Source organism: Pangasianodon hypophthalmus, chromosome 14, assembly GCF_027358585.1.
Source record: "Pangasianodon hypophthalmus isolate fPanHyp1 chromosome 14, fPanHyp1.pri, whole genome shotgun sequence".
NCBI lineage: Eukaryota > Metazoa > Chordata > Actinopteri > Siluriformes > Pangasiidae > Pangasianodon > Pangasianodon hypophthalmus.
Genome location: NC_069723.1, coordinates 22,265,542 through 22,280,973, shown reverse-complemented (window position 1 = coordinate 22,280,973; position 15,432 = coordinate 22,265,542). Strand labels below are relative to the sequence as shown.

The 15,432-nt window shown below is 37.5% G+C and overlaps 1 protein-coding gene across 1 annotated transcript in view; it reads right to left on the bottom strand.

Moving 5' to 3' along the window:
* Positions 1–11,350: 11,350 nt before the first annotated feature.
* nlk2 (nemo-like kinase, type 2) overlaps positions 11,351–15,432 on the bottom strand; it is a 94,078-nt gene continuing 89,996 nt past the window's right edge. Inside the window, exon 11 of the mRNA XM_026934778.3 lies at positions 11,351–15,070. Coding sequence (XP_026790579.2) covers positions 15,016–15,070 — 55 coding nt within the window. The 3' untranslated portion in view covers positions 11,351–15,015. The remainder of the gene's footprint in view (positions 15,071–15,432) is intronic.

Here is a 15,432-nt window from a genome sequence, read left to right as displayed (position 1 = left end):
TTTTGAATTAACACTAAGAACGTGCTCATAGAGATACCAGATCACACAAAGTAGAGATCCAGATATGCTGTACTTCTGCAGTATCTCCCACAACAAATGTTGAGGCTTATGATCAAAGGTCTTCTCCAAATCCATAAACAATTGATTAATATACTCCAATGATCCCTTAAAGCCATGCAAGGATAAAGAGCTGATCCACTATTCCACGGCATGAGCGGAAACCTTCATTGTTCCTCTAGACCTTGTCATGATGAAGGGGAATGTGTATTTTGGTGAACCTCAGGACTATGTCGCCAGGAGCTTAATGCTTCCTAAAGACCCACCATGCAAGGTCCAAAAAAAGACAGTGTAGCTTGCCCAGATTAGGGCTAAAAGGACCTATGCATGGATCCAGCCTTGGGGTGGTGTCTGCAGACAAGCACCTCTTGAACAGGACACCTTAACACAGTCAGACTCAACTGGAAATGGTGACAATGAGCTCACCACCAGCAAGATGAAGGTGGGGTTCAAGTGCAATCCCAGTCAGGTGGCAGGCATGTGAAGGCCAATCTTGGACAACAAATGCAATTGCTGGTGAATATAATTGTTTTTTGTTTTTTTTATTAAAGTACTGTTGCATCACTAACCTTGAATGTAGTGCAAGCCCAAATGCCTCTTCCTGCCCATTTAGCTCATCTCCCTCTCCTATGGAAGTCACTCGTTTTGCTCTCAACTCTGCAAACTTATCATCTACAGCATGGGCAAAAGCAAAAAACTGTGGATACATGCGAGAGCCAAGGCCAAAAACAGTTTAGTCAGTTTTCCTGGTCTTAAACAAGTCAGCAGTTACTGGCTGTTATACTGACCCTTTTTTCATATATACTTCACACTAACCTGATGTTGTTTTGCAGCTTTTTTTACACTTATAAGCTGCTTCATGAAACTCTAAGAAAGGAAGATAATGAATGTTAAGTTAATGCTATTTTACATTATTCAGATTTTATTAGCACCTGTTTTCTTGGAGAAACAATCACAACTCAATGTGAAAAGTGTTCTTCTCAAGATCTTCAAAATTATAGTCCTCCATGCAAAGTAGCTGTGTCAGGAATAGCTATTCAATTGAATCTATCAGAGGGATTAACTAGTTAATCCCTTAATTTTTAGCATTAAGTTAAATATCTAAAAAAAAATAAAAACTGATCACTGACATTTTTAAAAGACTGATAATAGGAAGTGGTTTTCTTACCCTCGGGCTGAAGGCACAACTGAGCATTGAATTGAGCTTCTTAGCAAAGGTCTGAGATTTGCTTGTTTCAGTAGCAAAGATACTAGTGCAAGGCACTCTCTTCACTAAAGCTGATTACATGAGTGTTTGAGAGAAGACCACTGCCCTGGAGAATCAGAATTCACACACTTGGTTAGCATCTAATTTTTCCCTAATATTCCATGTAAAACATAAAATGTGAAATTAGCATAATGTCAAGAAGTAGAGCACTGTAATGCTGTCTTACTTTGTTAGTGCTTTAAAACTCATTCTTTTTTTCCGTCTCCTTAGTTCTTTTGTCTCATCTTTCCAGACATGTGATAACCAGGGATCAGGCTTGAAACAACAGCAAAAGCAAGTTAGAACAAGGAGAATACCTTATGGGTCAACCCCTTTTCTTCCTCAAATTAGGGTGCAACTGTAGACTTGAACCTTTTATAGAGCCCTGATCTTCAATATTTCAATTACTCTATTACTAATTAAGCGAAAAAAAAAAAAAAAAAAAAAAAAAAAAAGCAAAGACATTTTTGATTTATTGGCTCTGATAAGAGGTGCAAAGGGAGTTCTACACCACTATACACCACCATTGAAATAAAACAATCAAGATGTGATCAAAGTGTAGACTTTCAGCTTTATTTTAAGAGGTTCCACAAAAATATGGCATTTACCATTTAGGAATTACAGCCATTTTCAGCAAAGTACCTCCATTTTCAGGGACTCAAAGGTGTTTGGACAAAGTGACATAATTGTAAATATAACCATCATTTTAATACTTGGATGAAAATCCTTTGCAGTCAATGACTGCCTGAAGACTGGAGCCCATGTTCTCAAAACTCAAATGCTGAGTTTCCTCCCTGGAGATACTTTGCCAGGCCTTCACTGCAGCCACCTTCAGTTGCTGCTTGTTTGTGGGTCTTTCTGCCCTCAGTCTTGTCTTCAGTAAGTGAAAAGCATGATCTATTGGGTTGAGATCAGGCGACTGACTTGGTCATTTAAGAATATTCCATTTCTTTGCCTTTCAAAAGTCTTGAGTTGCTTTTGTAGTATGTTTAGGGTCATTATCCACCCGCACTGCGAAGCAGCGTCCTATCAGTTTTGTAGCATTTGGCTGAATGTGAGCAGAGAGTATAGCCCTATACACCTCAGAATTCATCTTGCTACTTCTGTCAGTAGTCACATCATCAATAAACACCAGTCAGCCCGTTCCATTTGCAGCCATACATGCCCATGCCATAACACTGCCTCCACCATGTTTGACACATGAGGTGGTATACTTTGGATCATGAGCTGTTCCTTTCTTTCACCATATTTTCTCTTCCCATCATTCTGGTACAAGTTAATCTTGGTTTCATCAGTCCAAAGAATCTTATTCCAGAACATGGGAGGCTTTTTTAGATGTTTTCTTCCAAAGTCTAATCTGGCTTTCCTGTTGTTGAATGTTACTAGTGGTTTGCACCTTGTTGTAAACCCTCTGTATTTACATTCACGAAGTCGTCTCTTGATTGTAGATTTTGACAATGATGCACCTACCTTCTCCAGAGTATTCTTGACTTCTCTTGACGTTGTGAAGGGGTTTTTCTTCACCAAGGAAAGGATTCTGCACTCATCCACTTTAGTTGTCTTCTGTGGTCTTCCAGGCTTTTCGATGTTGTTGAGCTCACCAGTGCTTTCTTTCTTTTTAAGAGTGCACCCAACTGTTGATTTGGCCACACCTAAAGTTTTTGCTATCTCTCTTATAGATTTATGTTGTTTTTTTCAGCCTAATGATGGCCTCCTTCACTTGCATTGAGATCTCCTTGGACTTTATATTGGTAGCTCCAGTCAAACAACTGCCAAATGCCAACTCAATACCTGATATCAACTCCAGAACTTTTATCTGCTTCATTTGTCTTGAAGTAATGAGGAAATGGACCACAACTGGTCAATTAACTTCTTGTAAGTCAATTGTCCAAATACCTTTGAGCCCCTGAAAGTACTTTGCTTAATATGCACTGAACACGGCTTACTTTGGGTGCTCAATTTCAACCTCCAATATCAACTCTGGGGGTATTTCCAATACATCAGGATCTTCCCAAGTGGCCTGCAAGACCAGCGGCAGCACATCAAAGGACCCATACTTTGGTGTCCATCCAAGATGGATACAAATCTGTTGGAAGACAGATTTCACAGAGTGTATTGCCTTGTATAAAATCACTCTATGGGACAGAATTTTTATTTTTTTTCCTATTACACCCTATGGAATACCATTTTAATTAGTGTTTAGAAGGGTTTCTAATAGGTTGAAAACCTATTTGTTTATCCGGGCATTTCGTTAAATTGCTGTTCTCTTAGGTGTAAATTGGGGAGATGGGGGGTGGTTACCTTCTGGCTCTCCCTTTTAGTTATACTTCTATAGCTTGGCCTGACAGTCTCCACTTGCACTCTGAACACAATGTACACCATAAAAATTAAACTACTGTAGGATAACACTTAATTATATGTTCTCTCTCTGTCTCTAAAGCTGTACTTCTACTCCTGCTGCCTGATGTGATGCCAGACCCTAACAGATCTTTACTGCTGTGGCTCCTCTTGTCTTCCGGACAGAAGACAAGATTGATCCTGATTGCCTGATTGATCCTGATACTTATTCTGGAGTTTCTGCACTTTCTATTGTAGCTGATCCCACATGGACACCCTAAAGATTTGCACTTGTACTTCAAAACTAACCCTTACTTTATTGCATAATCTCACCTTCACACTGTAGATTTCTATCTAACAACTGCTGCTGTATAAAGACTGTCCTGTGCTCATCCTATGACATGTTCACAATCTGCTCATACTTAACATCTTTTCAACACTCTCACTACTGTTTGTCTTCACTCTTCTGCACCTGTATACTGTAATAATGTATACTCCCACTATTCTGTATGATCCAGAGGAGTATGGGTTCCCTTTTGTGTCTGGTTCCTATTCCCTTTAAAGGCTGAAAAGCACCATATTACATACTTAAAAGGGCAACAAAGCTGAAACTGATTTATTCATAAACCAGTACATGCAGCTGGAAGAAATATTACAGAGTATCATGGGAGAGCACTGTGTTAAACCTGTTCTTAATATTGTTCATACCTTAGTGTATTCCACATTAGCAGGGTCCCCTATAACACTGCTATCGTTCCAAATCCTCTAATCATGCTGGCCATCAGTTCTTTGAGGGAACACAGTGATGGCTGATCTGTAAAAGAACATACAAATAAATAAGCATGCAAGTTTTTGTGATTTCTATGTGGATGATAGATAATAGCATCATATAACATTAGCCAAACTATAACATTTCATGATGCTTAAATGACTGGTTATCAAAAATAATAAACACCATACACCGAGTGTACCATAAATTGCCTCAATTCAAAGTGAGAACACAAGAACTGGAACTTTCCTTAGTGGTGCTGCATTTACGTGCATCAAACACCTGTAGAAAAAAAGTCTCATATGACGGTGATTCAGATGTAAACCTTAAAAGTGCAACACAGATTAAAGAGAAAGGGTCCATTAAATTTGTAGTTTCAAAAGTAAAAAAAAATTAAAAAATGGTCCATTGTTCACAATAGCTACTGTTAATTTAAACTGGATATATTTTTGTGGCACCTATTTGCAAAAAGCAATGCAAAATAAAAAAAAGAAAAAAAAAAAAAGAAAAGGTTTTCATTTGACGCAGTCACATATTTCAGTTGATGCATAATTATGCAGTTCAGTTACAAGGTGTAAGATAGTGTATTCCAAGCCTGTTCCTCCAAGCCTGTTTGGCTCGAAATGCGAGCTAGATACTGCTGGATCAACAACATGCCTTAATTTAATTCATTTAAACTACATCAAGCACAAGTGGCTTTGAAGTACACGTACGTTTTAAAGGACTTGTAGTTCTGGTTGATGAAGTCGATGGCCTGTGTGAGGAGCTCATTGGAGGAAGTTGGGGAAATGGGTAGAGAGCGCATTAAAGTTGGTGGATTCATTATGGAGCCTTCACACACTTTAGATTTGCAGAGCTGACTCTGAAAAACCAAACAGGCAGTATTTTACCTGACATTCTTGCCAAATTTTATAAAAGAAACATACATAAGTTTATAATGGTCACATCCTAGTCTCTACTTGTTCCTCACAGGGTTTTCCAGAACTCCACCTCACCAGGCTAAAACCATCAGCCCTTTCTCCTCATTTAGCTCACCTGTTCTTTTTTTTTTTTTTTAACTACATTGAGTATCTGTGTATGATCTGTGTATCTCCTCTCAGGTGCTGTGATTCATACTTTTTGTTCATTTACACCTTTGTTGATATATCATGGTCAGTTTATATTTCTCGTTTGTATGTTAAGAATGACCTTTTTTCATTTCCATAATAATAAGGTACATTTTGTGATACAGATTTAATGACTAATGAGAGTACGCACCTTGACAGCTTGGTGGTAAAGTGTATCCTGAAAACTTGAACCATTTTGAAGGTTCCTGATATGTAATGGCATAGGGCATTGGCTGATCCTGTCCTCTTTAGCCTGCAGAGGAAAAAAAAATTAGAACACAACACAAAATAAAACAAAATATAATATATATATTTTTAATTATACTATAATCTGTACCTAGTTTATACTTTAACTAGTTTCTAATAACCCCTATTATTGTCTAGTTCAAGTTATATTTCGGCATACTAAAGTTTACTTGCCTTAATTGCTTGGGGTTTGGAGACCTCCTTTGTGCTATCTTGACTGATCTTCTCCATTTTTATTAAAATAGAAGGTGTCTGGCACAGTCACAGTAAGGAATCAGTCTGGTGAAAATTTTACTTCTAAATATAAGACTACCGGTTATATTCAGTCAGGCTCCATAGCAAAGCTAGACCTATAGCAAATGCATGTCCTTTTATATGTTACACATTCATGAGGTTTTGGGACAAATGACATTCTTTTTTAAACCAAGGTTGATACCAATTTGTGTTATTTTTCACGTATTTTAAAAATGTGATGAACGTTGTTGCAGAAACATGTTATGTATGTCTAGGTGTTCTCTATATGCATGCAAATAGGTGTGTTTTGATTTGATACCTTCTGACATAAAACAATTTTAAAATATATGACAGATTACCCAGATGTATATACACATCACCACTTTTTTAGGAACACCTGTACATTCATGCAATTATCCAATCATGTGGTCGCAATGCAAAATGACAAAATCAGACAGGTCAAGAGCTAATCGCAAAAGTTAATGCTCAGATCAAATGTTATCTCAGACTCCAGAGTTAATATATGTGCATGCCTGACTGATACGTGCCCTGCGTTGACTGTGTGAGACCAGCACTGACACACATGATGGGAGATCTGAATCTTGTCTTAGGACTGAATATGGACAAGAAGGCCAGAAAGCAGTCTGAATTGCACACTTGACAAACGAATGACATTGCAGACATGGCACAGCTGAAATCAGTGAAAAATCTGTGAAATCAGACCAGAAACAATGTATCCCAGAGACTATGATCCCCTAATAGTTCAGTGGCCAGTCTTTCTTCTCTTCCCTTGTGTGTGACTTCAGTGAAAAGAGTTGGGGAGCTGCTCTGATGATAGATTTGTCTTGAGTTACACCATAGCTAAATAAGAAATTACTTTAGACATCTAGATAGAGGTGGTGGTCTAGATGCCACTGAAAAATTAGGTAAGATTTACTGCCAGAGATTAGCTCAAGTCGATGTATATCCCATGTACCCGCATATTGTTTATGTGCATTTATTGTAAGAGACACACACAAATTAATTTTAAAAAAGGTGTTGTGACTATTTTTTATATATGACATACTGGTCTACAATGTACATCAATCTGTGTTGTTGAATTTAGTGTCCAAAAAAACCTTTCGTTATATCCTCAAAGGAAAGAGACAAAGTCCATTATAAATAAAAGGAAGTGCCATTACAACCACTTGATGAACATATCTGCTTGTACAAGTAAAAATAGATCACTTTTTGATATCAGATGAGAGAAGTGAGACACTGAGTATGTTGTGTGTGTATAACTATTGCTGTCATCAACAGTGGGGTTAATACATGTGTTGAGGATTTTAGGATTGTTTTCATGAATGACTGCTGTCATAGGCTCCTTGAGGATAGGTTTTAAGAATTAAAATTTTCATATATTTCCCCGTGCTCGGCCCATGCCGAAACAGTCTGCCTGCTCTTCTTGTTGTGTTTGAGCATTCATTTGCATCCAAGCATCTTGAAAATTCTTTTCATTTCATTCTTGGTGTACACAGTGGAGTCCTTTATACCTACTGAACACATATAGTCCCAAATTCATTCACTTTCTCTGCTATGTTTCACAGTTAGCAATATACAGTCATTGAAATAGTTTTTGCATTTTTAAAAAAAAAAATTCTTATAGCTAGTCTGACCATTTCAAGTCCAGGTTGTAACATTAATGTGTACAAAATGTGGAAAAGTTAATTGGGGATGAATGCAAGGCACTGTAAAGTGTTTCAACTTAATATTAAATAGCGTAACGATATTCTTGCACCCTTTTCAATCTTTGTGAAGTTTTAGTGGTTTCTTAATTTGACAGACAGTTCCTTGCCATGTGGAACTATGATGGATTAAATGTAGCCTGTTTTATATACTTCCTTAAAAGAAATCTAACAAACAGGTATTCAAATTGATGGTTTGGTGAAAGGGTGTAACAGGGCTTCTGTAATTAGCCTTAAGTGGAAATTGCATCACATGTACAATCACTTTTGCTTCACTGAATTCCTACATTGATGTCTGTAATTCCAGTATGGAATTTAAGAGGTGTGCATCACGTGAAAAAAGTCATTCGAGTGGGAGGGTTTTACTTTCATGCAAGCAAGTGGACAGATATGAAAATTACAGGACAAAAACAGAGGATGCGCTACAACAGAAGAAGACCATATTGTGTTCCATTCCTCTCAGCCAAGAACAGGAACCTGAGGCTACAGTGGAGACAGGCTCAACGATACTTCTTTTCCTTACTTTGTTTCATAGGAATTACATTTGTTTAAGCTGCTTGAGCCTTAGTCTGTAAATCATTTATTCCATTAAAAGAGGCCTATTGTATTTACTTTGCCTTTTATCTTTAAAAGAGGGACCTGAAGACATTATATGCCATTTCTTGGGAAGAAGCAGATGAAGGAATAAAGACCACAAATTAGATTTTAAATATACACTATATGACCAAAAGTTTGTGGACACAAGTTGATCATACAACATACAGTTGTATGCAAATGTTTGGGCACCCCTGGCCAAATGACATTATCGATTTTTCAGGTGAAAAGACAACCTCTGCAGCAAAACAATCTTTTCTGGAAATGTTAGTGCGCAGTTATTTTATATTTGATTTACTTAAAAATAGAAAAAAGATCATTGTGACGTGCAATTATTTGGACACCCTTTCAGATGTAAAGGCTTAATACTAAATTAGCTTGTTAGGCAAGCTAATAATTGACTCATTAGAACTTAGGCAGGTTAAGAATTGTTATTAGGAATAAAAATGACAGAGCATAATGAATTCTCTGACGCTTCAAACCTTGTGCTAACACTCAACAACTATGGACTCCTTTAAGAAGCTGACGAGGATCTGAAAATGAAGCTAACAAAGCAGAGGAAGGCTATAAAAAGATATAAAAGCACTTCCAGCTTACAATTTCCACCGTCCAACATGTCATTCAGAAACAGCAATTAAGGGGAACTACAGTATGCGATTCAAGGCAAGACCTGGAAGAAACTTTTCAGATAGAAATGCCCATATGCTGGACAGAAAGGCGAGGCAAAACCCCCATATGACACTAAGAACCTGCAGGAAGGTTTAGCTGACACAAGGGTTGTGGCAGACTATTCTACTCTGCAGCTTTGCTTGCACAAACGTGGTCTGCATGGAAGAGTCATCAGTAGAAAACCTTACCTGCGACCTAATCACAAAACTGAATGTCTGATATATGCAAAACAACATATAGATTAGACATTTTGTAAACATGTGCTGTTGATTGATTAATAAAGGAATTCTTTGATCACAATCACCAAATTTATGTTTGGATAAAAAAAAGTAGCAACATTTGATGAAAATTATGCCTTACCAACTGTTAAGTAGGGTTAAGGGGGTGGATCTATTATGCTTTGGGGTTATTTGGCAGCCAGTGGCACAGAAAACACTGTACATGTAAATGGAAGAATGAATTCTAGTAAATATCAGTAAATTCAGCAAATGTGACACAGTCAGTAAAGAAACTGAAGCTGAAAAGAGATTAGCTTCTACAAAACGACAATGATCCAAAATAAACCTCAAAATTTACCATGAACTACTTTCAGAAACACAAGTTTTTGGAATGGCCCTCACAGTCCCCTGATTTGAACATGATTGAGAATATGCAGGTAAATCTTAAACATGTAAGGAGGCCCAATTTCTCAGAACCAGAAGCATTCTACGAGGAAGAATGGATGAAAATTTCCTAAAACTCCTAGCTGGATTCAAAACGAGATTGCAAGCTGTGATACCCGTCATGCGATACCTTTATTAAGTACTGATAGGGTGTCCAGAATGTTGTGCATGCCACAATTACCATTTTATTCTTTTCTTTCTTTCTTTCTTTCTTTTTTAAGTTAATCAGATATAAAGTAGCTGCATAAATATCTGCTTCAGAGGTTTTGTTGACTTCACTTCAAAAATTAATTTTGGCAGGGATGCCCAAATTTTGCAAACTGTGTAGTCTACTTCTTTTACTTTGCTATAATTATTGAAGATTTTGATTATTTAACTACAAATCAAGCATTTTTCAGGTTGGTATTCTCGAATTTACACACACTTTGACTTTTGAAAATGATGAATAAGAAATCTGTCAGTGGAATAAACATGCGCTCCGTTTTATGAGTAAGGTCCAATGTAATAAAGATTAAAATAAATAAATAAATAAATAAAGATATAGGGGTGTAAGTACAAGCAAGAATGCAATTTTTTTTTTTACACATTCACTTTATCCAAAGCATTACCTCTGATGCATCCTAACAGGATAAAGTCCACCAGTTAGCAGCAGAAGGACAGGACCATCTTTAGTGTGGGCTTTGTATTATACAGCAGCTAACAGAAGGCAAGCAGACAGTTAAAAATGTGAAGAACTCAGAAAAACACAGTGAGAACAGCATAATTGAAAACTAACTAACCATATTAACCATATGTAGCATCAACTGAGCATAAAACTGAGCACTACCAGAACGGATTGTTTATCACCTATAACTAGATTGGAAATGACAAAACTGACATCACATGGTGACGCCATGTGTAACATTGACATTTGCTTAACATTTGACTGTGTGAAAACTCCAAACCATCCGATCACCTTCACAATTTATATCAATCTTTACATTCTCCTTTATCTCTTTTATATTGATAGTAAATTTTTTTTTAATCACTAGCATTTCACTGGCTTGATGATTTTTGGGTGGTGAACCTTTCCAGATTACATGGACACCAGTGGCCTTAAAAAATCAGCAACAACAAAAGCAAAGCAGTGGTACAATTCTCGACATATTTCAACAAGTGAGCCTGATGGTACCTACACTATATGGCCAAAAGTTTGTGTCAGTTGAACATCTTATTCCAGATTTAGTCCCCCGTTGCTGTTATAATAATCTCCACTCTTCTGGGAAGGCTTTCCACTAGATGTTGGAGCGTGGCTGTGGGGATTTGTGTTCATTCAGCTACAAGAGCTTTAGTGAGATCAGGCGCTGATGTTAGGTGAGGAGGTCTGGGGTTCAGTCGGTGTTCCAGTTCATCCCAAAGGTGTTCAGTGGGGTTGAGGTCAGGGCTCTGTGCAGGACACTCGAGTTCTTCCACTCCAACCTTCACACACCATGTCTTCATGGAGCTCGATTTGTGCACAGGGGCATTGTCATGCTGGAACAGATTTTGTACAATTGTGTGCTTCCAACGTTGTAGCACCAGTTTGGGGAAGATCCACATATGGGTGTGATGGTCAGGGGTGCACATACTTTTGGTCATATAGTGTAAAATACTGTATAACGCAACATGAAGAATGGGAGTGTATGAAAGAGTGCGAGCAGAAAAACTGTATTAAAAACACAGACAAATTTGTTTCGTTTTCATAAATGTCAACATTTAATGAGCTTCACCACTGTACTTCAAATCTACACTTTTGTAAAGAGACCGGCCACTTTTTTTGTATTTTTTATTTTTTTTTCAAACACATAATACATCTGGAGTCCTTCCGGTCCCTTCTGATCCCCACCTCTGTTTTCATGCCATCCAAAGCTATCTCCTTATTTTAAGCATATATATATCATAAAATGTATGCAAATACCATTACCTCTGAGTAGAAACTTCAAATGTCTTATAAAAATGTTTGACAGCATGAGTAGTACCTTTGTTTTTTTCTTGAGTTGGCCCAACGCATGTTACATGTTAGTCTTTTTCTTGAAAACGCACTCCATTTAGTCTGGCAATGGTTATCTTCAACATGCTATACCTGCTTAAAACTTTTAGCACTGCCATTTATTTGTACTTCAAATTTGAATGCAACATCTTTCAGTAAAGAATACCAATCATCTCAATCATCATGGGTTGTAATCGCATGACAAAAATGATTGGTGTGATCTAACAGTCGGAAAAACACTGAGTTGGGAAAACGTGGAAATATGGAATTTTATACAAGGATAGGATGGGCCCTCCTCCAACCAATTGCTATTTTAAGTATTTTTTTTGTAATTTTTTTTGCACAGGGTTTTCTAGGAATATAAAAGTTGGAAGGGACATTCAAGTTTTTAAATCTCCACATTAAATTAAAAATGTGTGGAGGTAAACAACCAAGTCACTGAGCTCCAGAGGTAGAGACCAACAATGTGAATTCATTATATACATATACACAAACAGTTCAGTGTTTCCTTAAAGAAAAATCAAATAATAATAATAATAATAATAATAATAATAATAATAAAGGGTTCTACTTCATTAGACTACTCATATCCACAGCTTTGCAGTACACACAAGACAATTAACATAATTGGTTATGTGTCATTTGTTTCCATAATCATACTGTTCTGGATTATGCTTTTATCTACACTTTTTTAGTGCAGGGAAAAAAAAAAACTGAAAAAAAAGAAAAAAAAAAATATATGTACAATTATATGCAAGTCTCAAAAATAAAATCAAATTTCACAGCCCTAAAAAATGTGCAGGCTAATGCGACCTCTATACAGCAGTACTGCTTTGTGTTTGATTCTTCTTTTTCTCCTTTTTTTTTCTTTTTTTTATGTACGGCACATCTTTCTTTTCACTGTAGTTTTATTCTCCATTGAAATCTATCAACTACTCACTTATTTACATACCATATTCAGTGGATCATGAGGAAAGCATGCCATAGCACATTTAAGGAAGAAATTAAAAAATAGTCCTCTAAAAAATATATTAAATATTGTTTATTTTCGAGAGATTTTTTTTCCTTTCTGAGAGATTATGTTATGGACAGTGTGAAAGAGATGAAGGTGAAACTATGCCTTCCTTCCCTGGGTTCTTCAACAATAACAACAACGAAAAATTTCAAAAGGAAATAAAAAGAAGGGAAAAAAAAAAAAAAAAAAAAACAAACTGCAGGGTTGAGGATTGACCCTGACCCTAGCGATCGCCAGTGCGATGCCTCAGGCAGGCGGAAACACATGCTTTGGATTCATACATGCACATTCACTCGCACATTATCTTTAGGAACAAGTTTTTTGGGAATATCTCATGGTTAACATGGAATGGCTGTTGATCGCATCATGTTTATGGAAAAATCATTGCTGTCCTCAGTTCAAGCTTCATAAATAATTACATCCATATTCCTTCTATATCAGCTGTTATGTAATTACTGGCATTACAGTGCTCAGTCATATTTTATGATGGCAGCTGAGTATATGCGCGAGCTCTACTCATGCTTATTCACGTAAAAAGAAATGAGTGTAGATCTCTCGAAACCACTTATTTTGTATTTTACTCCACTGCCTTGTGGTCTCCCCTTTCGTTCATGAACTATATTTACCTCAGCATTTAACCTTGGTCCTATGTTCACACTAGCAAGCGCCAAAGCGACATGCAATCGCTTATTTTCTATGTACGTACACGTCACGAAGCCGAGATTCCCGCAACAAATGACATTTGAATTGAGATTTTCTCAATTCTCTGCAAAGGTATGATTGATGCAGTAAAGCAACAAATAAACTGAAACGGTCGGCTCAAATGATCCCTCGGACCAGTCCTATGGAGAGTGTGGTCCGATGTTTCTTCAGTTCCCCATTTACGACTTTAGTTCTTACCTGCAATTCGTTCACATTTACAGTTTGAGACGCAAAAATTGATGAACAACTTGTAACGAATATATTACGAAGAAAAGTAAAGCTTGAAAGGAAGTAGCAGAGACTGTTGGAGTCTCTGGTGAGGCTGCGTATCTAGTACAGTCACCTTGCTTTGCTAATCTATTCTGATGAAAGAAGCTAGTACAAAGCCTAGCACGTAATACGTAAATCAAACAACCAAATTTCACACTGATTAGTGTGTTATTTAATTTAACTAGTCATCTTTAGAGCATATTTATACTACTATTTACTCATCAGAACTAAAAATGTGACAGTATCAGTCGCTACGTGCCCACAAGAAACAAACGACAAGCGACATGAGAGATTTGTCGCTTGCTAGTGTGACCGCTGGGTGAGGGATGCCACTCTATATTTGCCCCAGCATTGACCCTTGAGGGACGCCACTCTCTATTTTGGCCCGTTTATCCGAGACGCCTCACTATTTGGGCCCAGATTCCTGCTGCTCTTTTATATTTCAGTATGAAACACTGACAGAAACAACAACGCCCACCGTGTACAGCAGTCTTCTAAGCGGCTTTGCCATTAGTATCTCTGCACTGTAACGCAATCTGATGTACTGAAATACTGATTTCTTATGCTGCTTCTGAAAGAGTGTGAGAAAGAGCATAAAATGACAAAATACAGCGACCTAAAATAAAATAAAATAAAAATAAAACAAAGAACAAGCTAAGAAATAACTCACTAGTATTAAATAAATTAATGAAACAGTGATGAGCTGGAAAATGCGCTAGGAGGCAGGGGTGTGTGTGTGTGTGTATGTGTGTGAGAGAGAAGGAGAGAGAGGTAGAGAGTGCGCTTTTGCCCTCCGTGCTATATGGAGTGATTGCACCCGTTCCCTCTACCAGTGAATAAATAAAGCATGACGTACAGAGCGGATGAATGGCAACAGCCTTCCTTCCATCGCACACACATTCTAGTCCACAGAGGCCGTCCGTCTTCATCCGGTGGCGTGTGATTGTGTGTTTCGACATGTGTACACACTTCTCTCTCACACACACACACACACCCATACACTTACATATGCCACTGTACAGACTACAGAGTAGTGGAAATACTTCTACTGTACGTTACACGCCCAGCCCGCCCCCTTGCTCTCTATTTATTCACAAAACTTCTTCGACCCGATCAGCAGTGGTTGCTTCTTTACAACTTCATTTAGGTTTAGTTAGTATTACAGTACACACACACGTCAGCCGCTCGGCTAAGTGCTAACTCCAGTGAAATGCTACGCAGGGTTTTTTTTTTTTTTTTTTTTTTTTTTTTGAAGGGCATCAGTAGTCCGGAGGTGTGTGTTCGTGTGTGTTCATGTGTCTGGGGGGGTGGGCGGCCACCGCCACCGCCTTCATGTCTTCATCATCATCATCGTTATGTTCATCATTAATCATTAGCTACTCCCACACCAGAGGAGACGGAGGCATCTCGGAGGGCTGAGCTACTGTCGAGCTGGAAGAACAACACAGACGTATAAAAGAGAAAAACTGAGTTACATCACACCTCCATCTAGCGTCTGAAACATGCTTGAAAGTTCTGTCTACACTTCATCACTCGACTTTCATTGCTAAAACATATCTCTGAATTTGAATCATTGTTTCTGGAAGGGAAAAAACTCTTTAGGGAAAATGATATTAATAAATAATACTGAGTAGATAAAAACAGTTTAAATAGTTTGCATCTTCCTTTCTAAATCTGAAATATTCTCTAATAACTTGTATTTGCCTCGAAAACTGCCTCGATCTTATCCTTTGAAGAGTTTCAAGATCTTCTCAGCTGTAATATGCATTCTTCTTTACACATCAGTTAAAAAA